At 44.4% G+C, this 24957-nt stretch overlaps 1 protein-coding gene across 1 annotated transcript in view; it reads right to left on the bottom strand.

The window, feature by feature from the left end:
- Positions 1-24957, bottom strand: part of NAV2 (neuron navigator 2) — a 457796-nt gene that overhangs the window by 429852 nt on the left and 2987 nt on the right. The window contains exon 3 of the mRNA XM_029583047.1: positions 24139-24673. Coding sequence (XP_029438907.1) covers positions 24139-24213 — 75 coding nt within the window. The 5' untranslated portion in view covers positions 24214-24673. The remainder of the gene's footprint in view (positions 1-24138; positions 24674-24957) is intronic.

The following is a 24957-nucleotide window of genomic DNA, read 5'->3' as shown; positions in this document are numbered from 1 at the left end:
AACCCCTCTTATTTATCACTATCCTCTGCTGCCTTTCCCTCAGCCAGTTACAGTAGAAGGTATCATAATAGCATGCAGCTCACAAAACAAATGTTAATTAAACACTGGAACAACCCACAGACTCTAATTACTCAAGAACGTTCAATACTCTTTCAAACACTGGATTTTCAAGGAAGTTTTGGTGGAAGACAACGGTGCATTAGGCCCAAACCCTCTCAGAACCTATCGTCTTCTAAACTAGGAAAAGAAAGGTGGGGGTTGCCGCGTGAAAAGAGACTTTTTCCATCTGCCCTGTGGGAGCTGTCTTGCCTGCACAGAGATGCTGCTGATTGATGCCATTGGACTGCATCAGGGAGTGTCCATAAAGTTCGGGCCCTGCAGCAAGCAGCCGCTGGCGTGCATCGTCCAAGCCGCTCATCAAATGGGTGCACCCCTATGGGAGGATTCTGCTGTCAACATCTAGAGCTTCTGCCCTATAAGTCTCCTTTTACGCTCCAAGTTTTAGCAGCAGCTACATGAGGAAGAAGAGGCAGGGAGCTTTGTAGCTTCCCCCATCTGGTTCCATCATTCCCCTTCTTATGTCTCAGCCGCCCATTTCTAGTTTCATGTTGCCCATGACTGATCAACAATTGCCGGCTACTTAGCCGCTGTAAGTAGAGTTCTATCTCTTTGAGTCCAGATGATCGGATGCCTCCAAGACCACAGGAGACACACCGGGTCAGCTGGGGAAGCTCACCTCCCAAAGAGGTCTCTGCTTCCACTCTTGGGGATGGGGAGATCTGGGATATGGACGAAGTAGGTTCATCTAATTTGTCTGATATTGTTACATCTACCCCAAGGTCAGTATCTACTAGGTCTGCATTCAGTTTAGAAAACCCATCTGTAATCACTATGGATTCCCGATGGACTGCTATCCTGGGACTGGGCAGTTCTCTATCGGGGAAAATGGACTCTATATTATTAAAATCTGAAGATCTTCAGGAGCAATTTACCTCCCATGAACAAAATCACAAGGTACATGAAGAGAAAATTAATCAGTTGACAACTCAATACAATGATATGAAAAAGTATAAATTATCCCTAATTAGCGATAAGGAGTGGTCTGCTCACCAATGTGAAAACTTGGATAACTACTCAAGGAGACTTAATTTGAGATATTTGAATTTTCCTAAGGAGGATCTGATTGCTCCTCTTGAAATGCTAAAAAGATTATATCTGGAAATATTTAAAAAATTCCGGCAGAGGCTTTTCCACCTATTTCTAAAGTTTTCTATCTTCCTCATAGAACCAAAGATCAAGGAGGTGTTAGGGGTAATGTCCCCAAAGTCTGCTGCAGATTTGACTGCTCTTTTGCAAAACTCTCAGCTGGATGTGAAGACCCGTGCCACCTTGTTAGTCGTTTATGTTTTAGAGCCTGATAAAGAGTGGACTTTACCACCTAAGAAGAAAAAAAAGGATTCAATACAAAAGTACTTTTTAAAGTATTGAATTTTCCTGATGTAGCCAGAACCACTCAGCAACGTCGTAAACTATTTCTTATGAAGTGAGTGGCTTTAGGTGCCACCCTTTCGCTGTGTTTCCCTTGTAAATGTCATGTTAAGCGGGCAGGTAACAAATATGTTGGGGGTTTTTTTTAGTGAACCATCCCAGCTTGAGGGATTTTTGTCTAACCGGGACGCACCAGTACCTGTTAGCTGAACCCATGATAGCTTAGGCTTTGCCAGCATTATATAATATATTATTGGGCGCATGTTTTTCTCTTCTTAATCAGATAATGGTCTAAGGTTTCCATTATTTGTTCCTAATATATATATATATGGAGGATTTTTATGATTTTTCTTGATGGAATATTGCTTTTTCTAGATTTTTATGACCTGTAAATTTAAACTTTAATAAAGAAACAAATAAATAAAAAGCTTTCTGCTCCTTCTTTGAAGGCGCAATATTTATTATTTACCATTACAAGTAATTAGATGCCAACAATCTCCGGAAAAGCAGCCTTTGGGAGAATAAAGCAAATCTTAGTGTTAGAAAAGAAAAGTGATACTATCCTTGGACCCCCCCCCAAATCCACCCTGGCCACCACCTCAACAAGTATAAAGTATCCATTTTTCTTTCTGAAAGCTTTTCTTCAACTTTTAGATGTGCTAAGATCAAGTTTCAATTGCAGAAGTACAGAGTCCTCTCGCAGGAGGGACTGATAAAAACATAAAAACTGTTAAGAGCTTTAACCACTATAACATAAGCTGCCACGCTACAGGACGAGCATCTACCACTGCCCCAACACAGGCTGCCACGCTACAGGACGAGCATCTACCACTGCCCCAACACAGGCTGCCACGCTACAAGACGAGCATCTACCACCGCCCCAACACAGGCTGCCACGCTACAGGACGAGCATCTACCACCGCCCCAACACAGGCTGCCACGCTACAGGACGAGCATCTACCACCGCCCCAACACAGGCTGCCACGCTACAGGACGAGCATCTACCACCACCCCAACACAGGCTGCCACGCTACAGGACGAGCATCTACCACCACCCCAACACAGGCTGCCACGCTACAGGACGAGCATCTACCACCGCCCCAACACAAGCTGCCACGCTACAAGACGAGCATCTACCACTGCCCCAACAGAGGCTGCCAAACTACAGGACGAGCATCTACCACTGCCCCAACACAAGCTGCCATATTACAGGACGAGCATCTACCACTGCCCCAACACAGGCTGCCATACTACAGGACATGTACAGCAACCGTCATAAATAGCCTCAGTTTATATTTGTGGCTTATTTGGCTGAATATTTATATTGTGAGCTGATTCTGTTTTTTCAGCTGTACCCACAGGTCATTATTGATATACTACAGGACGAGCATCTACCATTGCCCCAACACAGGCTGCCATACTACAGACTGCACCCGTGAATGACGTAATGAATGTAAGTGCACTACAAAACAACAAGCACTTGCAACTGCATTAACCCATTACCATAATATTATTTTATTTTGTTACAAGGATTCATTACTGTGCCACAGTACTCAGAGTGAGGTACGGGATTATCGAGACGTTTACTGTCACATGATAGTGAAGGCAGAACAGATAGAGTCATAGATCAGGAACGGAGTAAGGAGCATGACCGGTGTAGCATACACTCAGATGCAGTACATACAATACATACATACTTGCCAGGTTCTTATGGCCTGGATTGGCCACTGTTGGAAACAGGATGCTGGGCTTGATGGACCCTTGGTCTGACCCAGTATGGCATTTTCTTATGTTCTTATGTTCTTACATATATGGTACGGTATAGTGCAATTTATGAAAGAAAGGTTGACAGTTATGTACAAGACGAGCAGCATTCACAACTGCATTAAAGCATTTCCATACTTAAAGGCAATGAACATTCATGACTGCCAGCTTTTCAAAAATACAAGTCTATCCAAGCACAGAGGCCCTATAAGACGTTGACGTTAATGCAAGCTGTAAGTAAGCAGGCCCCATTAATCTCAATGGGACCTATTTTCTTCCATCACACATGATCACATTTTGGTAAACAGGCCTCATAATTTGTTTAAGATTGAGATTATAATTTTACTGAAAAAAAAATAGAGGAATAAGCATAACTAATGCAATATTTTTGACCAAGTTTACATTAATCCTCCCTTCAAATGTGTTTTACTTTGCAGGAAAAAAAAAATCCTTTTATACTCTGAACATTCTTTATAGATTCCATCATCTGCCTGAATTGATGAATGCAAATGAATGCATCAATTTTAAACTCAAATCTTCCTGTACGTGTCTGCAGAATAAAAACTCATTTCTGCCATACTAGCAGCATTTGGGAAACGAAAGCGTGATTGAGAATTCTTAGGTTTATTCCCATGGACGCACACTCATAAATGATCCTACAAGAAAAACAACATTTGCAGCTCCACCAGTTTTTGTACAAAAACAATGCTGGTGGCATATTAAATCTGAATTTAGATAAAAATTATACTGCTTACAAAGCCCTGCGTTGACATCAATGTGCTTACAGTTTATTACACAAAGTTAATTAAAAACTGTGAAAGGAAAAGTCTCAATACTCTACAAGTCTAATTTGTTTTTAAAAAAAAAAAATTTTTTTTAAAAAGGCAGTTTGCACAGTAAATAGCTGTCCTCTGTCCCAGAGCTACTGAAAGAGGAACAAGGGACAATTGAAGAGTCTTGCAAAGAAAGCCATTACCCTGGCCATCTCTGGAGAAACACTTCCAATTTAGCTTGTGTGAAATTAGCTCGGCGACCCCAGTGCAGCCGGCAGTGAATGGAACTCGTGGGTTACCGTAAAGTCACAAACAACATGAAGCACCTCGAGGTCCGAGCACTGGGAGACCACAGCAACGGAGATACTGTAATCATGCAACGAAACAGGAGCGTTTCAAACTCTTTTTGGTTTGCTTTAGGTTTGTTTGTTTGTTTTTTATTTGTTTTTTGTTTTTAGTACGGCACATCTGTAACATTTACAAGTAACTGGAAGAAAGATGGAGCAAGAAGGAATGTAAGAGATTACATCAGGGATTTTGCATGTCACTGACACCATCAGCGCACAAAAAGCCCCTCACCATGACAACAGAAGTACTGCTCTTCATATGTTTGTGGCAGTGGTAGTAATCATCCAGTATTTTAAAAACTAAAAAAATCGTACATACATTTCAGCCCAGCAGCTCTCTCTCGTTCTGCTGGGCTTCCAGCTGAATGGAAACAGGCTTCAGCTGGGGCCACCGTAGGGCTAGAAGCACAGACACAAAACGTAAGAAAATCCTTTAGTACAGTGGTACTCACTCCCAGCCCTTCAGGGCCGCCAACAGGTCGGGTTTTCAGGACATCCCTACCTCATGCCTGTGCATGAGAAAGATTTGCATATAATGGAGGCAGCGTGGGTGCAAACCTCTCTGTCATGCATATTCATGAGGCGGGGATGTCCTGCCGCATGAGCCTTCACTCACGGCTGCCCACCGCTTTACGCCACATTGATTTTTTTAAATCCTCCCCTTCCCGAGGCAAGGCCCACTCATCGATTTCTTTTTTTTATTTCCATAGTAGGAACCCCAGGCCATTTTCTAACGCATAAGTGGGAACTCCAGTCCTCAACGGCCCCAAATTGCTCTGGTTTTCAAGACGAACCCTATTGAACATGCCTGAGAGATTTCTCTACCACCGAGGCGGGATGCCTGCAATTAGTTCTCCCTTATGCAAATTCATTAGGGTTCTTCTGGTTTGAAGCTGCCCCTCCTTACCACCACCTCCACGGGGAGGCCGTTCCAGGCACCCGCCACCCTCTCTGTAAAGAAATATGTCCTTAGATTACTCCTGAGTCTATCCTCTTTCATCCTCATCCCATGATCTCAAGCCTCCTTTTTGTGCATGGAAACCTCGGACTTATTTAAATGAAATGTCTGCCTCCCCCATCACCTCGTTGACCATGACAAGAAAATAGCCCTGATTTCTGGCTTTTAAGACCGTTCTGCCCCGTGAGTTATGTACTCACCGTTTTCATTTAATTAGCAGGCAACCCTTGGCCTTAAAAGGCATTTGGAAAAGCAAGACCTGTTCTCTCCGCTCATGCCCCAATATTTCACGGTCAACAGTTCCTATCCTTAATGACCATTTTAAAGCTCCAGCGGCTTACAGTGTCCCAACTATAATTTCGCCAGTTCTAAAACCAAATGGTACAAGATATGAAAAGATACAAAATGTTGGTGTTGAGGCTGAAAGAAGGTGTAACAGTCTTAAAAAAGAAAAATTAAAAACTGAAGCAAGATGAACTTATTTCCATTCTAACGACAAACACTGGATGGAAATATATTGCTTCTGTCCCTAAAAATTACTGCTTAGAAATGACTACAGTAATTACCTGCTGTTTAACTGCAAGCTCATATTTTCCAGCATCTGTTCAAGACGTTATCCCTTAAAAGGGTGGGGTTTCTCGCCGTAATGATCAGAAAACAGAATTGTAAGTAATTAACTCTAGCCAATTATCTGGGAAGGACTGGAATAAGAGAGAAATCTTTCAAGGGTACAGCGGATTTCAGTGCACACCCATTAGGGACCTCGACTCATCTTTCGTACCGTCTCCAAGCGTAATGACTTTTATGATACAGGATCTCAGTGGGTACCAGAATTAGTTAAAGCTCTCTTCATTAAAGTGCCATTTTGGCATATGCTGACTGATGGCATCTGTCTGGTTTTATAGCTGAATCAGGTGAGAGTCATGTGATAAATGTGTTTTCATACTGTACGCTCCCTGTGTACACCTTAGTATGCTCATGGGGGTCAAGAGACATGCGAGGCAATTTCCTCGAGAAAAAAAAATCGTCTATGGCCAGGAACCAGTTGGATATGCAGAATGAAGATAAAAAATAAAAAAATATCCACCTACAGGATTTTAAGTTGCAAAAAATATATATATAATATGGGCCAGAGAATCGACCCAACCTAGTTGCAATGTTTTGGAATTTTTTTCTGCATGACTGGCAATCAATCCGGCACACCTTTGGGATGGAGGTGCAGGAGGAGTAGTCAGTCCTTCACTGATTCCTCCGTGCTGAATTAAAATAAAGAACACATCTCCATAAAATCAGGAGATGTTACATGCTGTGGGTCATTAATTTACCACTGCACCCTGCTTACACCAGTAATGCACAGATGCACTACAAATTTCATTTCTTTTCTGGAGGAAGGAGCAAGAGACAGAATTACATTATTTATCGCCTACATATCTCCCAAAAGAGCACTTGTAGCCCAAATTCTATGTTTTTCTCTGGATTTTTTTTTTCCCCTTCCTGAATTGCTAGAAATTAAAGTCATGGGCACAAGTCACGCTGTTTCAAAATTAGGAGAAGCAAAAGTGGCTTGTGGACTTCCTTGAACTATTTTTTTTTTTTTTTTTGGAGTACGCATAAAGGAGGACGATTTTCAAGTCATTTAGCCAGGTAAAATCCGCATTTATTTGTACGAAACGAGCCTGCCTGAAAAAACTGCCCATTCTCCACCAGCAGCAGGATTGCACCGCAGGCGCCCTTTTAGCTGGGTTAAGGGGGCGACGTTTCGGGCAACAGCACGCGCACATTGCATCTTCAAAACGTGCTGGTGCTATATCTCAGCCGAACGTAGCCCGCGCACTGAAGCGGGTGCAGAGTCCATACCCCGGCCCACAGACGCTGCCCTTGGGAATCTGGCCCTCAGTAATTGCACCTGTCTTCCAAAAATCAGGAGCATTCATCTAACTACACACCCTGTTCCCCTGGGACATCCCCCTGCAACGGCCAAAGACCTCCATCCTGGACGATACCCACAGGCTGAAGTTTGGAGGAGGGCACCTCATTACCCTTGTCCCTCCCACCCCCCAAACCCTCAGATGAGGCGTTTTGAGTGGCCGTAAAACAAACCACCATGTACAGCATGTCCAGAACTAGTGGCCCTGGAGATGTCATGTGAGAGTGAACGCAGAAAAGACCGTTATATCCAGCAGGATTTCACTTAGACAGCGCATGCAGTATATAAGCCATTTGTTAGTCTACATTGCTCTTTGGGAAAAAAAAAAAAAATCCACCTGACGGATTTGTTTTACATGTAAAGTCATATCAAGATAAACTACAAAATGTTAACAACTGTAATTTGATTACATCCGAGCCCAAAAGCAAAACGAAGCCTGTGCAAGCGTTTCACATCATTTAATATAAGGGCCTGCTTTCTATACTACATTAACAATATGAAATACATATTTTCTTAAAGGCAAGTGCAGAGAATTAATAATTTATGGGCTGATATTGATTACTTCCTAAATCCATTAGGTGCCACTCTGAACTAAAAGAGCTAACGACAGCCTGCTCCAAGGCTCCATACAGCCTTCTGATAATAGCCACTATTTCATCCTCCAGCAACTGAAGGCGAGCGTGTTGGTTTATTTTATTTACATCGTTTTGTACCCAGCAAATCCAATTCAAATTGATCAATGTGGCTTGTAAGAATACCATCATCTGTAGGCCCCTTATAAGAAGTTTTACACTTGGTATCCAATCCACAGCAATTTTTCAGGATGTGTCAGGGGAGGCCGCGAGGACTGCAACTAGAGCAGAGTTTCTTTTGTTGGTTTGCTTTCTCAGATGCATGCATATTAATGGACCATGGATGCACGCCTGCCTGCACCCCAGAAAGTAGGCTCTTTTAGTCCTGGATAGAATGCCTTTTTTTTTTTTTTTTTTTAAACAGCATATGAGCCTTTAGGGAAAAAAAGAAAAAAAAGCCCTCTTGATGAAAGCACATTAGAAAATCCTAATTAAATGTTTCCTCAAGCCTGGTCCCTCTGCCGCTGGGTGCTTTCAGTAATTCGGAATTCATACCCCGGGTGTGACTTTCTCCTCCTTCCTTAATCACAGGGCCTTGTAATATGGAGAGAGCCACATCCCCCTCCAGCTGAACCCATCGGTCCACTACTGATCTAATTCTGTGTGAACGAGCCACGGCAAACCCACACTCTCCCACCACAACTTCTAACTGAACCTGCAGCGTGCACCCACAAGGACCCCTAACCACATTTTCCTGCAATGCACCAAACTCCCTCTTCACCAGTGCCCCGGAAGGCCTTACTTTCCCCGACACATTCACCACGAGCACCTATTTAAGGGGCACAGTCGCAGCCCACGTTTAACACCTAAAGAAAAAAAAAACAGATAATGAAGCGCACGCAGATGTGAACGCTGCGGCATTTGTCTGACCTGGCTGCTGGGGGAAGGGTGAAAAAAAACAAATCCAAACACCTGTGCTGCATTCCACATTTTTGTATTCTAGCAGCTGGAGAAAAACCTGTGATCTTTCTAGTTTATCTACTTATTTTCTCTCAGTGCCCCCCGTTTTCCCTTCCGGTTCTTTCCAAAGAACGAGCAGAACAAGGTATTGCACTACAGAAGCTTTGGAGATTAGAAAGGCCCGTCTTTTCTGAAGCATGGGTCTCTGAGATCTCAACAGCTGATCTACCACAATATCTTTTCTTTTTCCCCTTTGGTCCTTCAAAAAAAAGGTATCACAACCTACTAAGACTCCTGATAATCTTTAACAATCCAATCTCCTTCAAGTGCACCCATTTACAGGTTCACAGCATCACATGTGTTAAGAGAACGCAATCCATGTCAGCTAACAGCTCTTCAGCTAGCACGGATTGCTGCATTAGGAAGACAACTGGATACAAAAGCCTGGTGATATAGGGCAGAATGTAATATAACAGGGAACTGTATAAGAAGAGCTAACAGTTTGCAGTCAGGTAGGGGAAAAAAAAGATACACAAAGGGCCTGATTCAGTAAGCATATTTCACCCCATACATACAGCAGGCCCAAAACGGTAAGAAAGATTATAAACGCATAATAAAACCTAAAAAAAAGCATGAGATGCGGTTTATCTTCACTATTAAGAGCATGAACAAGCGGGAAAGGCAACGCGCACTGGCTCATGCAACTGGAAACATCACTATTGCCCAACACAGCTTCCGCACACCCACAAACCGAACCGCCTTGATCTTCTCCTGGCCTGGAACTGCATCGCTTGTCTCATGCGTGCACTACGAACGCCACTCACCTTGGCATGTTAATTCATCATGCAATTTCTGGACAGAAAATGCCAGAACTGCTGAATAAGCATTTACTAAAAAAAAACCAAGACAAATGCAGAAAAATGTGCCATGCGCACAGAAATTGCAACCCCTCGCCACCAAGTAAAAACTGCCAGATCACTGGTGGGCGTACTGTCGGTTGCTTCATACATTTCCACTGGAAACAGCTTTGGCGCAAGGAAGATTGCACAGCATCCACTCACGGCCACAGGCCTTAAGAAAACCACCACAAGTGTTCTGCTGGAATACACAAAGGAAGCTGGGCTTTCAGTTTCTAATAAATCTGAATTCTGAATACAGAGGCCAACGTGCTCTGGACCAATGCCAATTACAGTTCCGAGCTCACACGCCCTCGGTGACTTGAGATCTTTTCACCACAACACAATCACATCAGAAAATGTGAAAATATATAAAAATAAAAAATGTAAAAACTCCACTGTAAAATACTGATTCTTTGTAATTCATGGTTTTACTATTTTGGGTTCCAGTATTTACAGTGTTCAAAAGTTAATTTGCTACTCAATGCATCAGAGCCCTCCTCCCCCCCAAGAAACACGAGAGTGAAAGACCAGGCTGGGGTAGTATCCGAGCGACTGGCGTGCTCGGACCGGCGTGTACCCCCTCGCAAACGCGACGAACACTGAGCGAGCAGAGGAGGCCGCTGCTTAAAGCAGTTGTGTCTCTTGCTAGGAGTTCACACGGTAACTCTGATCAATGACAGACCACCAAGATCATGATGCTCGGAAAAATAAGGATTTTACCGGTAAAGTGTTGCAGGCAGGGAATGATATTATGCAACACAAAGTAAGAGAGATGTTACACGTCCGTGATGTTCAGGCAAAACTGAAACACGCCCATAAAACACCCCCGATGGGGAAAGTGGGTTTTCCAGTTCTAACTGAAAGAGTCCAAAACGTAGACCTCCCTTGGGGAACTCTGAATGCATCATCCCGCTGCCACGATTCACGAGGAGGCATCGCAGCGGAAGCCCAGGAAAAAAAAATAAAAAATCAGAATATAAAACGGAGGATGTCATAATGCCTCTGTACTGATCCATGGTGAGACCGCACCTTGAATACTGTGTACAATTCTGGTCGCCGCATCTCAAAAAAGATATAATTGCGATGGAGAAGGTACAGAGAAGAGCTACCAAAATGATAAAGGGCATGGAACGGCTCCCCTATGAGGAAAGGCTGAAGAGGTTAGGACTTTTCAGCTTGGAGAAGAGACGGCTGAGGGGGGATATGATAAGAGGTCTATAAAATCATGAAAGAACTTGAACAGGTTAATGTAAATCGGTTATTTACTCTCTCAGATAATAGAAGGAGCAGGGGGCACTCCATGAAGTTAGCAAGCAGCTCATTTAAAACAAATCAAAGAAAATTCTCTCTCACTGAGTGCATAGTTGAGCTCCCGAATTCATTGCCAGAGGATGTGGTTACAGCAGTTAGTGTAACTGGGTTTAAAAAAAAGGTTTGGATAAGTTCCTAGAGGAAAAAAATCTATGAACTGCTATTAATTAATAAGCAATAGTAGCTTGAGATTTATTTAATGTCTGGGTACTTGCCAGGTACTTGTGACTTGGATTGGCCACTGTTGGGAACAGGGTGCTCGGCTTGATGGACCCTTGGTGTGATCTTGTATGGCATATCTTATGTTCTTATCTCTAGCACTGGAGGGCCTAGGGGTTTGGAAACAGGGATATCGAACTCACCGCTCTCTGGAGGTCTCAGGGGATAGACACAGGGATAGGGAGCCTGTCACCCATAGGATTGAAGAGCTCAGGGGATGGAGGCAGAGATATAGAAACGTTCACCTCTGGAACATGGCAACCTGTAAGGCTTATTTCATTCTGTCAGCATCGATGATCCAGAAATACCCTGCTAAAGAGAATCTGAATTACAGCACAGCTGTGAATACATGAAAGCTAAATATAAAACCTGACACTGCAGGCTCATTTTATTGCCTGTTTTCACAGTCTCACCTGCGAGGGACGGTTATACTTCCTGAGCCAAAAATAATTGTTGTACTCCAGAACTGAGCCAACAGAAGTTATAAAATTAAAATCAACTGACGTTTTTATGACAACGTATTTTACCTACTCAAGTACAAACAGGCATGGCTCCTTCACCAATTCACCCAGGGAGAAACATAACGAAGGCTGAACGTATGAGCAGTCACATGGATCTGTCTGGTTTACTGACGATTTGGGGTGGATCAAGCTCTTGCCCATTAAAATGGCAATTTTCAAAAGCCATTTCTGTGGGTAAATGAGGTTTCTGAAAAGTTGCCCATACACCCTGCAGGAGACCTTCCCCGGGGGGGGGGGGGTGGGGGGGGGGGGGGAGGGGGGACGGACGGACACGGGGGAAAATGCAGCAATATGTGCGGATCTGTATTTATCTATAAAAATTTCCATTCCACTCGCATCAGAGCAGCTGTTGTAAAGAAGAAGCATCAGAAGAGGGGAAAAAAAAAAAGAAAACAGATGTAAATATCTGTGAAGCAATTTTCAAAAGTGAAATCACCTGCATTCCTCTCCTTTGCAAAGTCCACAGGGAAACGCAGCCGAGCACTTTGCAAGCACCCGTGCTCCCAGAAGGACGGAAAGAGTTTTGTTCGGAACATAAACCCACTCACCTGCATTTCACCCGGAACATTCACCAGTGCACTAACTGCCTGCAGCCTCCCTCTGCCGACTTGACTGGTGTGAAAAGAATAGACCGGTCCCTAATTAGACATCCTCTTCCTCCCATTAGCTTGAAATTGCTATTTGATACAATGTGAAAATGTGTAGACAACATCATCCATCACATTCAGCCACATAAGAAGGTCAGGGCCATGAATACCTCCCACGACGGAATCTGGGCTACCCGCCAACAGACAAAAAGAAAATCAATTGCTATTAAATTATTGTCAATGCTTATGAATAGATGTGAGCTACTGAAGTTCAACGGCTTGACGATCAGATGCAATGACTCTTTGGGTTCTGACGCATGAAGACCCGTAATTTCACAAAAAAGGGTTTCATAAGGTGAAGAGACATCTATTGCAGAGGTGTGAAATGGACCTGAGGAAGAGGATAAAATTTGGCTGGTGTCTGCAGGTCACTGAATGGCACCAAGAAGAAAAACCCAATCAAAAGGAGAGTACACTGGAAACACAAATGAAGAATATCATCCATTTATTTACTTTATTTAAATAACGTGTGCTCTTACGGCATTTCTAATTAACCACACTAATTAAACAGAGTGAACAATTGTTTTTACATAGGGGTCCATATTCAGACATAGTCCAGGATAGCACAGCCAGAACGCCCCTAACTTAGGGGGTCAGTTATCAAAATGTGATAAGGCGTTTTCGCATGCGAAAGCACCATATTGTATGGTGCGATGCAAATTCAGAAAACAGGAGGAGTTAGGGGTGGAGAGTGGGCTGGGTTAGCCTGTCTGTGAAGAGCTACTGCACAGCTGTAATGCCGATTTTAACTACACCTCTTTGAATTGCATTAGGCTGTGTGATAAGGTTTCATTGTCTTGTGCGATGTCTCCAGTAAGGCCTATTTGAGGAGAATTGAAGGGCCCAGAGCCTTGGGGAGGGGGAGAGAGAGCGAGCGAGCGAGAGCCTGGCCATAATATCATGGCCCATAGGTAGGTATTTGTATCCCTATGGGAGGCCCACCTAGTAACTCGAGGTGGGGTTTAGGTAAGAGTGTAGGGGGTTAGGGGCCACTTTGACATTCTATGTGACACCTACGAACAGAACAGTGGTCTCTTGTGAAGATTTGATGGCCTTCAGAGTGAGGAAACTCATTCCAAGAAGAGATTTGGGCAATGTTCTCTCCATCCTAGCTTGATGTTACCCAGGTAGAGAGTCCATCAAGCTAGGTTGAGAGAACACTGCACAAATCCGCCGCTCTGGCAATTTCTTTGGCATGATGAGCTCGCACCGCCTGTACGTCCCATTTGGTGCCTTGAGCGCCCAAATTGGAAGTACAGGCGTACGTTCATGCATCTTCGCCGACGGGGGCTGCTGGAAGCCGCCTCGCGGAGCGCGCCCGATCCGCTCCGGGCTGCTGAAACGGGAGAAGGAATGCTGAAAGAGAAAGTGCAGGGACATTTGTGAGTCAAATGTCCCTGTCAGCGGGGGCCCGTACGAGAGACCGGCACCCATGGACGCAGCCAGGGCAGGTAAGTGGGGGCTGGGGGAAAGTTTGCCCGTGAAATTTCACGGGCAAACTTTACCGCCTACGCTCTAACGCAGGGGTAAGGGTAGGCGGTAATTCAGCAGGTTAAAGACGCGGCTAAACTGCAGGTTAAAAAGGCGATAGTCGGGGCGCACGTTACTGTATGGGAGGGAATAGCTAATCGGAGCGTTTACATATCATATACATGCCGCGGGCAGAAAGGGTTACCCGCTGATTTAAAGAAGCGGTAAGGATTGCTTAAAAGGGATAGTGAATCGTGGCTTGGACTTAACGCGGCCAAATTGCAGGTACAAAGCGGGTTAGAAACGGGGTAATCGCGGCCGCGCTTTACTGTATCGGCCTGTCAGTTAGCTAAGCTGCTACGCCAGGACAGCACTGGAGCCCCTCGTCTGGAGCCAGATTTCTGCAAGCTCAAAGACCCTTTTGTTGGAAAGAAAAGCTGCACGGCCCCCATCCCTTGACGAGAGGGATGTGCATGCCGATTTACTAGCAAAGCACATTTTCTTTGTAATTAGCACCCACCCAGGGGAAGACTGCGCCCCGGCTGGATGCTAGGGGCCGCCCACTAACAGGACAATAAAGAGCTCTCTTGCCCTCTGGGAGGGGCAGGGAGGTTGCCCTCTCAGACTCCATAAGGGGAGGGGGGGGGAGGGGAGGTTTTTTGGATAACATCCAAGAATGCCATTTAAATTATTTGCTTCCTGAGGGGGGAATAATCTTTCAAACCTATGTCCATTTGTATTTGTATCACTGCAGTTTCAATAAAAGATATTTAAACATAAAATTATCTGCTTGCGTTTCTTAACACTGTCAGGTCACAAGTCCAGTTACCCTGGAAAATACTTACCTTGTAAGCTGGCAGCAACAAACCAGGAACACAGGCCTTGCAAAATTTAGAAAATGTCTCTGGAGACTTTGGTTTGAGAAGAAGGACGGCTCTCCCCCCCCCCGTGCCACTGACTGATGCTGATCTTGCTATCTCGGTGGCAGCCTCTGCTGCTCCTCGCTCTTCTGCCAGAGGCATCATCGCTTGGGTAGGTGCGATCTTTTCTTGCAAGTCGATGGATATTCGCAGAAGTATCTTTTATTGGAGGGAGCGGGGGGGGGGAGGGGTTGAACCTAAAACTGACACATTTGACTATAAAAGGTGCGCACACAGGTACAACATAGGCTGTATATTCTAACAGCTGAGGGCACAATATCCCCATACATCCCAAAATCTGGTCTGAACGGGAGGCATCCTCCTAGGGCTGTCTTTCAGCTGATGAACCTGTATAGGATGTTGACTCCCTACTAAATCAATGAACCCTCCGCAGCCCTCTCCCAACAAAATCCACTTCCAATGCACACTGCCTGCTGCAGAATTTAATGAGCATTAGAAATTAACATAAAACAATAAAAACGGATGATGAGATTTTGTTGAAAGGCTGGTGCCTTTTTCCCCCTAAATGTTTGCTTCATGCCAGTATGGAATATAATCTCGAATTATACAGAACCATTGACATCTCTGTTGGAAGGCTGCGTTTACAGGCAAATATCCACATGTGCAAACACGTTATAATTATGGGTCAAACGTAGCTCTTCAATTGTGCAATGGAAGTGCTGCTCGGAAGCCTCTATTACTTTTCCTGGCATTGTGAAAAGGAAGCCCACCGCGGGTCTTCTTTAAACATGATATTTGCAGCCAGCTCAGAGGCATTTTACATAAGGCATCACAGAGGGATGGTGCAGGTCAGCAAACCTGAAAGCAAGTCGTCATGCAAGCTTCTGCATGGCCCACAAAATAAACTGAAGAAATAGATTTAAAAATCTACAAGACCTGGTTATTACACCTCGATATCAAGACTGTCTCTTCTCTAATCCAGCCTCTGCAAATCCCAATTAACTTTCAAAGCCAGAATACACGAATATGACATTTGACAAAACGGTAAATATTCACAAGACATCCAAAAGCCACGGCCCTTGTCCGCGCCACCTCACTTCAGCGCCTGGCCACGATCTCTCACAATCCAGCAACTTCCCAATTTCAGAAACCTGTTAAGAGGCACCTCCCTGATTTTGTACATGGCCACAATATACTGTGTTTCTACCATGAAAAACGCAATCAAGGAAAGATTCATGCAAGCGGACAGCCCACAAAAAAAAAAGGTTTTTACCTTGATCAATACATTTTTTAAGCATGCTTAAGCTAGCTCTATGCAATAGGTTACAAAAGTATGTGCCAAGCTAGCAACAGCAGTAAACCTGGGCTAAGGAATATTAAACATTACTGCTAGAAATTCAGAACAGTTGTAACAACAGTTTATGCAAATACGGCACATTTCATATTAAAAAGGGCAACTAACTATAAAAATAAATGAAAAATTAAAAAAAGAATATTCATCTGAACAACTGCAATGAACTTGTCTGGGAGATTCTTTAATCAGTTTCCGACACTGATTCCTTGTCCAAGAGAGATTAGTTTGATTTTCTTTCGGATGGGCGTGGCTTTGCCAAGGCCTCATGCTCCGTTCACAGTAGGTACTTTCCCAGATATGAAAATCCTTTTTTTTTTTTTGGAAAGAAATCCCTCCCCTAGAAAAGGCTTCCCCACAGATGATAGATTGAGGGTTCTGTTTTACAAGGATTTTTTTTGACACAGATGCAATGAAGAAAACAAGAGACCTATCCGTGGAGGGTGAGTGGGCTCTTTAAAACTTGGCTCTGAAGAGAGACTTCGAGCAATAAACAAACAGGCAGCCGCAACCGAAAAGAAAAGAATAATAATGTGTTACACGGAGCTCTTGCTATGAGCCGTTACCCTCGCCCTGGCTGCTGGGTTCACGAAGCAGAACTTGGGCAGATGACAATTACCCCCTTTATAGTTTGCTAGGGGGACAGGTGGGGGCAGAACGTGCGCCGCTCGCTGGAAAGCATTTTCTTTATTCACAAAGGAGTTTTCAACTATAAGTAACCCCCGGCAGCCACTCATGCAGATAAATCTCACCTCACGACATCCCACCTGCAGATAAAGATACTGGCGAAGCCACTCCACGGGCTCAATCAACCATGGTCCTCTGTCTGAGATCCACATTACAGCACCCAGCCCTCTCCCCTCCGGTTAAAGAGGCGGCCGCCAAAAAAATCTAGAGAAAGGAGAGTGGACCCTGGCACTTTACATGAAACACAAAAGGCTTGAAAAAATGTATTTAAAGAGGCATTTCAAGTCTGAAGGGCGAAAAAGCTGAAGGGTTATCTACAGAGAACTGAACTGAAAAGGAGAAAAATAGTTCCTGCACCCTCTGCGGTCTGGGGGCGGCTTTGGAATCTGATGGAATGCTGCCCCACTGCATTCTGGGTGTTGTAGTTCAGATGTGCCCATTGAGAACCCCTAAACTACAACCCTGTGCATGCAAGCGGGGCAAAACTCAAGACCAGATAAGCCTGTTCGATTAATCTGAGGTGAGGTGGCAACCCTATTTTAAGGACAGGCTTGCCCCACACCTCTCGGGGGCTCTCCGATAGCACATTAAACCAGTGCAGGCAGCACATGGAAATGCATCTCATCCATATTCAGTGCAGATATCCTGAAAACTTGATCAGCATGTGGCCCTCAAGGACCAGAGTTTTCTACCTCTGCCCTCGAGCATGCAGACACAACATTACCTCCCTTCTTGAGGACAGCGAAGGGGGGAAGACTGGAAGGGTCCCAAAATTGAATGCATAATGAGATCTCTAAAATCAACCATTTTTGACCTCAAGAGCCCATTTGGTCATAGGGAGTACATTACATGATTAAACATGTATTAATATTGTGCAGTTAATAAGTTATACCCCAAAGAGTTTGCAATTAAAATCTCCATTCTATGGGGCCCAAGGAATTTAGAGAAATTTCACACAGGGCGAGAGCAAAATTTGAATGTTCCGGTTTCACTGCTGGGTGCTCTAACAGCTACACTACAGTATCAGACCTGTTTCTCCAAAATAAACACCCTCCCACGTGGATGGGTTACCGCTTGGTGCAAACGATTTTATAGTATTTTGAATAAGAAGTTCCACGAGCATCATGTGAGAAGTGACCTGTCTGTAAAGTAGCTCCACATGGGTGGAAAATTATTTCTCCGATCTGTACAGCGAGCAGATATTGAGAGTAACAAGGGCTTGTCCAGCTGGCACACTAAGCTCTTTGGGGCCGATATAATCCCACGTGCTAGCCACCGCGCACAGCTTAACACACGACTGGACACGCGTCCATGACCCCCGATCCAATACGGGGATTAGCGCGTCCAACCGCGTAGCTAATAGCGTTCATCACATCTATATTCATGCAGATGAGGCTGTTAGCTAATCCCCACGAGCCAATAAATTTTCCACGCAGCCAATGCGCCCTTCCAACATGGCAAATTTTACGCCATCCTGGGGTGTATTTAAAAAAAAGAAAAGAAAGAAAAATCCTGCTTTCTGCGATTGCTCCTAATAGTATCATTACAATATTAAGTAGGAGGAACCAAACAAAGCAGATTTAGTTAAAAAAAAATAAATTTCTGGACACCCAATAGACAGACAGACAGACAGACAGACACTGACACAGTCCAGGCTGTATGTCTATGCCGATAGCAGGAGAAAACAGATGCTCGTAGATTGAGCGTCCGTTTTCCCAACCCACTTGACAGCCACCTCGCCCGTGCGTCCGATGCCGCGGAAGCGCTAGGAACGCACATCTGTCCCTGGCACCTCTTTTTTTTAGTGCCACCCCTCGTTTAAAATATTGAATCGCGCATCCAGGAGAGGTGGCTGGGCGCCCGTTTTCTGCGCACAATTACTGCATCGGCCCCCTTGGGAGCTAGCATATTGGAGACCTGCAAAATCAACACCTCGAGTCACTGCTCTTAAAGGCAGCCGTGGCCGAGCGTGCTGCAGAGGTAGCATTCACAGCCCCTGGGAGAGTTGGAGAGTAAGGAGCCATTTTCCTGTTCCCACACTTAACTCGGGAGAGTGCGATGCCTGGCCAAGCTGAAAGAGCAGTGCAGGCATCGAGGGGAGAAAATCCCTGGGTTATGCCATTCAGGAAATGGCAGGTAGCACACCCGAGCAGTGCCAAAAGAGTCTGGGTGGCAGCATGAGGAGCTGAAACAGACTTTAACTGTGACTAACAAACATGAACAGTGGAGCGCCCAGGCGGAAAAGTTATGTATACATCTAACCTGATCATCAGAGAAAACGCATTTTGCCTGTTTCCCAAAAGTAACTTAAATACTGCAGGAATGATGAGATTTACTGCAAATAGCAAGTGATGGCTGGATACACATTCAGCAACACAGAGCACACCTGCACGTAGAAGTAAAGCTTAGCAGCATGGGATTCGCTTTAAGCACAGCCACCACACAAAGCTAAGCTTTCAGTTCTAGCTACACTAGGATGGAGTCTTCTTTCAGACAAGATAAAGAGATCACAGGAAAAACTGAACCTCCATATCACCCTCATGATCCTGGGGCACAGATTTGGACAGTAATCTCGGCGCTGAATCTAAAGAACAGAAAAAAAAAAAAAAAAAAAAAATATATATATATATATATAAACTGATCTTACAAGACGACTAACGCATGAAATATTAGGATCAGCTAGACTGCTGGTCTTAAATGGTTAAAAAGGGAACGCTCCAGCATAGAGGAACAAGGAACAAAAAAGGGATCTTTATTTAACTCATGAGACTTGGGGAAATTGGCTCCTACCCAACAACCTTTCTCCAAAAAAGATGTCAGGTGCCAAGCACTGTAATAAACGAAACGTGCAAATCTAATCCCCTGCAGACTGCCCCAGCCGTAAGTGGCAGAGCGGCTTCTCGTGCCCTCTCTCTCTCACTGTTGTCTGGGGGATGAGGCAGAGGTGCGGGCGCCTTAGAAGAAACGTGGCTTACAAATTTTCTCCGAGGAGGACACTGTTACTAGTGGGACATTTTTGTGAGCGACATAACAGAAGGTGGACAGCCAGGAAGGAGTGGAAAACATGAGGAGGGATCTAGCGAAGCTCGAGGAATGCTCTAAGGTCTGACAGCTAAGATTTCATGCTAAAAAATGCAAAGTAATGAATTTAGGGCGCAAAATCCCAAGGGAGAGGTACAGTACTGGAAGTGAAATTCTTCTAAGCACAAAGGATCTGGGGGTGATTGTATCTGAAGATCTTAAGGTGGACAAACAGGTGGATAAAGTGACCATAAAAGCCATAAAGATGCTTGGCTGCATAGGGAGAGGACTGGTCAGCAGGTAAAGGGAGGTGATAGAGACCCCTGTACAGGTCCCTGGCGAGACCTCACTTGGAATACTGTGTACAGTTCTGGAGACCGCACCTTCAAAAGGATATAAACAGGATGGAGTCACTCCAGAGGGAGGCTACTAAAATGGTCAGCGGTCTTCCTTCTAAAGAATATGGGGATAGACTCAAAGATCTAAACATGTAATACCCTAGAGGAAAGGTGAGATAGGGGAGATATGATAGAGACAATAAATATCTCAAAGGCTTCCATGCACAGGAGGGGAGCCTCTAGAACGAGGGGTCATGAGATGAGGTTGAAAGGAGGTAGACTCATGAATAATCTTCATGTAGAGAGTAGTGGATACATGGAACGGCCTTCTCAGTGGAAGTCGTGGAGACAAAAACAGTATCTGAATTCAATAAAGCATGGGATAAATACAGGGGGATCTCTAAGGAAATGTTGGGAATTAGAAAGTTAAAATAATTAGATGGATGGGCCGGTCGTTTCCTGCCGTCATGTTTCTATGACAAGCACTTTTTCCAGGAAAGGAGAATGAGACGAGAACCCTTAGCAAACACTTGAGAATAAACAATTTCTAAAAAACATAATTTTGTCACGGCAGCTGAACTGAACATCTCTTTAATTAAATAATGCATTAAGTACCTTGAGCACTTTTGCAAACGTTTTAGGGTGAGCCTTTTCGACGCAGCACAGTAAAAAGATGTGCCTTACTCACCATCTGTATCACATTAATAAACATACGCCTTCCTGGGAGCAAATGTTTTTCACCAGGTCTGCAGAATCCAAAAGAAAATGAAATGTCATACTCTATTAAGATTTGTTTTGCAAACATAAGTGAGAAAGATCACCCAAGCGTGAGGAGTCATTAAAATGGATCTTACATATATCATTATAAATTTAATAATCTGCGTGTCGGCCACAGTTCACATTAAGATGAATGTCAGCTAAGCATGACCAACTGATGTGATCCCAGCTGCCACAGAGCCTCACTTTGGGGGTTTATATTATACTTTCAAAGGCTTCACACTGCCTGTGCACCCAATACCCAGAGCCAAAGCAGATGGGAAAGGCAGACGTGCAGCTACCCCTCAGCACGCAGGGACAAGCGGCAACTGCGTATTAAATCTTGGTGAACCAGAACGATGACAGGTTTGGACTGGTGTCACAGTTTGCAAATGCTTCGCTCTCTCTGAAAACCTTCCCAGCGAGGCACAATTTTAAAAAAAACCAGTAATGTACACCCAGAAGCAACGTCAACGCAGGGACTGGATTTCAATCTCCAGTGATTTCTTTCAGTCCCAGAGTGCTCCCCTGAAAACGGCAAAGGGGTGGGCTTGACAGTTTTACAGCTCATAAATCAAGCTCAGTGCATTAAAATCCATTTAGGGCTTCTCCGAGTTTCCTAAATATTGTAAATTCTGGAGACAAAAAAAAAGAGCTACAGCACGTTTCATTTTTAAAAGCTCTGCTGCAAGTCTTTTTTTTTTTTCCCCCTAATCTCTGAAGTCATGGTAGGATCCGGCGTGAAATCCTGTGGACTGGCCGGGCTTGGTGAAGTAACAGCAAAACAGTTTCCAAGTCTTCTTAAAAATATTTCAACCAAATAAGAACCAAGAGAAACAGCATTTTCTATACCACTAAATACGGGCAGTAGCCCCAGCCCTAAATAAAACCCCAGGGAAAAGACCTAAAGAAAACTACCCCAGACATGTCAGAACGACAACCTGGGTCACTCAGCGCTATCAGCCCCGCTCCCCGTGAATTCTCTGCATCCCAGCGCCCCCTGGAAAAACGGCAGAGGTTCCAACATCCCTGTCCAGACCACTCTCACTGCATACCTGTGGGGAAAAACCTCCGCAAAAGTAACTAAGATTACAATTTAGTCACAGGCGTCTGGGGAAATGTCATAGCGCAAGAATGGTTCTGGTATTGTCCGTGATCCGTCCGTCACAATTTCTCTCTTCTTTTTGGCTCAGCCGTTTGCATCTGCTGCTTTTGAGCTTCCGGCACAGAGTCTGAACCGGACGCTGCCCGGGCTACCACAACACGAAGCCTTTATCCACAACAATCTGCAGCTCTCTCCCCCCCACGCCACATTTTACTCAGCCGTGGCAGCAGCAGCAGCCCGGGGCCACAGATTGCCACTGCTCCTTCCGGTGTGCATGCCCGCACACCTGAGCCTGGCCACTAGGAGTCACCACCGCATGCCGACGACCTCTCCTTCTGCGAAGGCTGTGAGCGCTGCCTCTGCAGCATCCCCAGCCCTGGTAGACCCCAGGAGCACAAGCTGGGCTCAGAATCTGAACCCAGGTTCTTTCCTAATTTTTTCTTTTCTTTTTACACAAATTAGCGAGGTTTTCATGTTCCCAAGATGCAGGGAGTTTCTTTCTCCGTGCTTTCCTTTGATGCAAAGGCGATTTCTAACTTTCAGGTCTACGCGCCAATAAGTACAGAAAGGATGGTCCTCTTCAAGTGCTCTGCCAATAAATCTGTCGGAGCTACTCCCAGCAATGAAAAAAATTAATTCATGGCATTTTATGATTTTTAACTTGAACGAACTTCTGATATCTTTTTTAAAAACATTTCATTCAGATGTAAACAAATGACTTGCAAGGAAATACAAAAATCCAAATGAGTAGAGAACATTAAACACCAAACATTAAGCAGATCCAGTTCACTCCCTCACCAGGTAACATTTGCTCCAATTAGCTTTAGTATAACAAGCGGAGGAGCAGCCTATGAATTCAGGGAAGCCAGGCTTCAAATCCCACTGCCACTCCTTGTGACCTTGGGCAAGTCACTTTACCCTCCCTTGTCTCAGGTACAAGACTTAGACTGTGAGCCCTCTGGGGACAGAGAAATAACTACAGTACCTGAATGTAATCCAGAACTTGAATCAAATACATGAATGATCTGGCTAACACTTATAACAAATACGCCCATCTCCTGTTTCATTCATACATGCAATCGTTTCCCAAGGCAAATGAATCCTCATGCAGTTTATTAAAATGCTTAGAGGTCCTTTATTCTAAAGCTCGAAGAGCAGTGAAGTTACCCAGATAACGTCATGCAGGTAACTTTACCCAGATGTTCAGTGGCAGATAAAAGTGCCGCTGAATACATCCTGATAAAATGACCTGGCTTCGCGTTGACCAGACTTAGCCGGAGGGCACAGATTATCAGCGCTCTCTGGCTAAGGTAGAACTGCATCCTAGGAGCATCTCCAGCTCCACCTCATTCCTTCCAGGTAAATTCTGAGCAGGTTTGCCTGGACAGAATTCACCCTTTCAGTTGCAGATCTCTCCAGCTAATTCCCAAAGGGAGCCAGATAAATCTTTTAAATATCGACCTCTAAGATGCCATCTACATTGTAAAAGGACCTCTGACATCTTTACTGCCCTAACAAAATATAATCCCTAGAGCTGGCCAAGACCATGCGGTCACTCATGAATTTATTAGATGTTGCATTCAGCGAAACAGTCACCTGCGCCCCATTATACATTCGGCAGGCATTTCTTTCCAGCACTGATCGGACAGTTAAATGTTCTATGATGAATGAGGCCCTTGAATGGGAATCCATAGGTACATCATGGAAAGGCCTAAACATTATACCTGAGCAACAAGTACAATGTGGTAAACTACTACATTCATGTGGCTATGACCAGCAGGACCAACGCTGTTACACTCTTAAGTTTCACCACCCTAAGAAATAGTCCTGAGATTGTTAACTGCTGATAAAAGATTTCTGTTGCTCTGATTTTATTTTATTGTTTTTTATAATTTGTGCTACCTGCATCTGTTTGTTTCTATCCACGCAAAAAGAAAATATCACAGTCCAGTTTCCGACAGAGTACTTAACCGGTGCGCATGGTAAACCCCAAACTCTCTTGCATGCATAACACCACAATCTTTCTGTCTGGATAGCCAAAAGAGGGAAATACAAACGCAGTAAGAGAAGAACACGCTTTAGTGCATCTCATCTACAGCAACTTTCAGCACAGGATATTAACGGAGGAAACCCTCACACTTACCCGCTTTTGGTCTTCTAGTCCATGCGTCACTGGCTTCCTCCGCTGATGCTGGTTACCCTCCGATCCAGACTCCATTTCCCGATGCAGAATACCCCTCGCTTCTGCTGAAGCCTCCTCACAAAATCCACCATATACACAAAAATATATTCCTTCAGATCTGCGCCCCTTCTTTTAGAACCCTTTCCAAAGCTGCCTGCGCCATCGCAGCTTTCATAGGCATTTTTCTGTGCTTGACTCGTCTTCCCTGCCGGAACTCAGCTGCAGAATTCTGGGCCAGTGTTTCCAGTCACCTTACTGGTCCAGCTGCATTCTTTTTGTTGTATTACTGGCCCAGGTAACGTATAGGTCCATAAACCTGTACTTGTGCATCTAATCCATCCTGTTGATACTATCAGCATCACAGACCACCTTCCTCCCATAAATCAATGCAAGCGCTTCACGCCAATAATTATCTTCTGCAAACCTGGTGAGTGTTAATTAATGTAAAATCCTCCTTGCAAAGGTCTTCCTCCTCTTCCATGCATTCAACCACAACCTGTGAAAGAAAGCAGGTTTTTCATTTTGTTAAATACATAGAAACTGTAGGCTGCTTACTGGGACGTCAAAACTGTTGTATACCAGATACCCATTCCTAACTGAATATTACTAATTAGGAAGGAGGAATAATCTGATTAAAAACTGGAACCAATACTTGTAATAGGTTATCTTTTTTTCAGTGCTAGGTGTGGAAGGTTCATAACTTAGTGACACTGCTCAAAAATAAACACCAAGCTATGGAAAAGCTTAGAATTCTATTTCTAGACAGGTGGCTCTGCCCAG

Source organism: Rhinatrema bivittatum, chromosome 17, assembly GCF_901001135.1.
Source record: "Rhinatrema bivittatum chromosome 17, aRhiBiv1.1, whole genome shotgun sequence".
Taxonomy (NCBI): Eukaryota; Metazoa; Chordata; class Amphibia; order Gymnophiona; family Rhinatrematidae; genus Rhinatrema; species Rhinatrema bivittatum.
The sequence above is the reverse complement of the archived record's forward strand: the minus strand, read 5'-3'. Positions and strand labels throughout refer to the sequence as shown.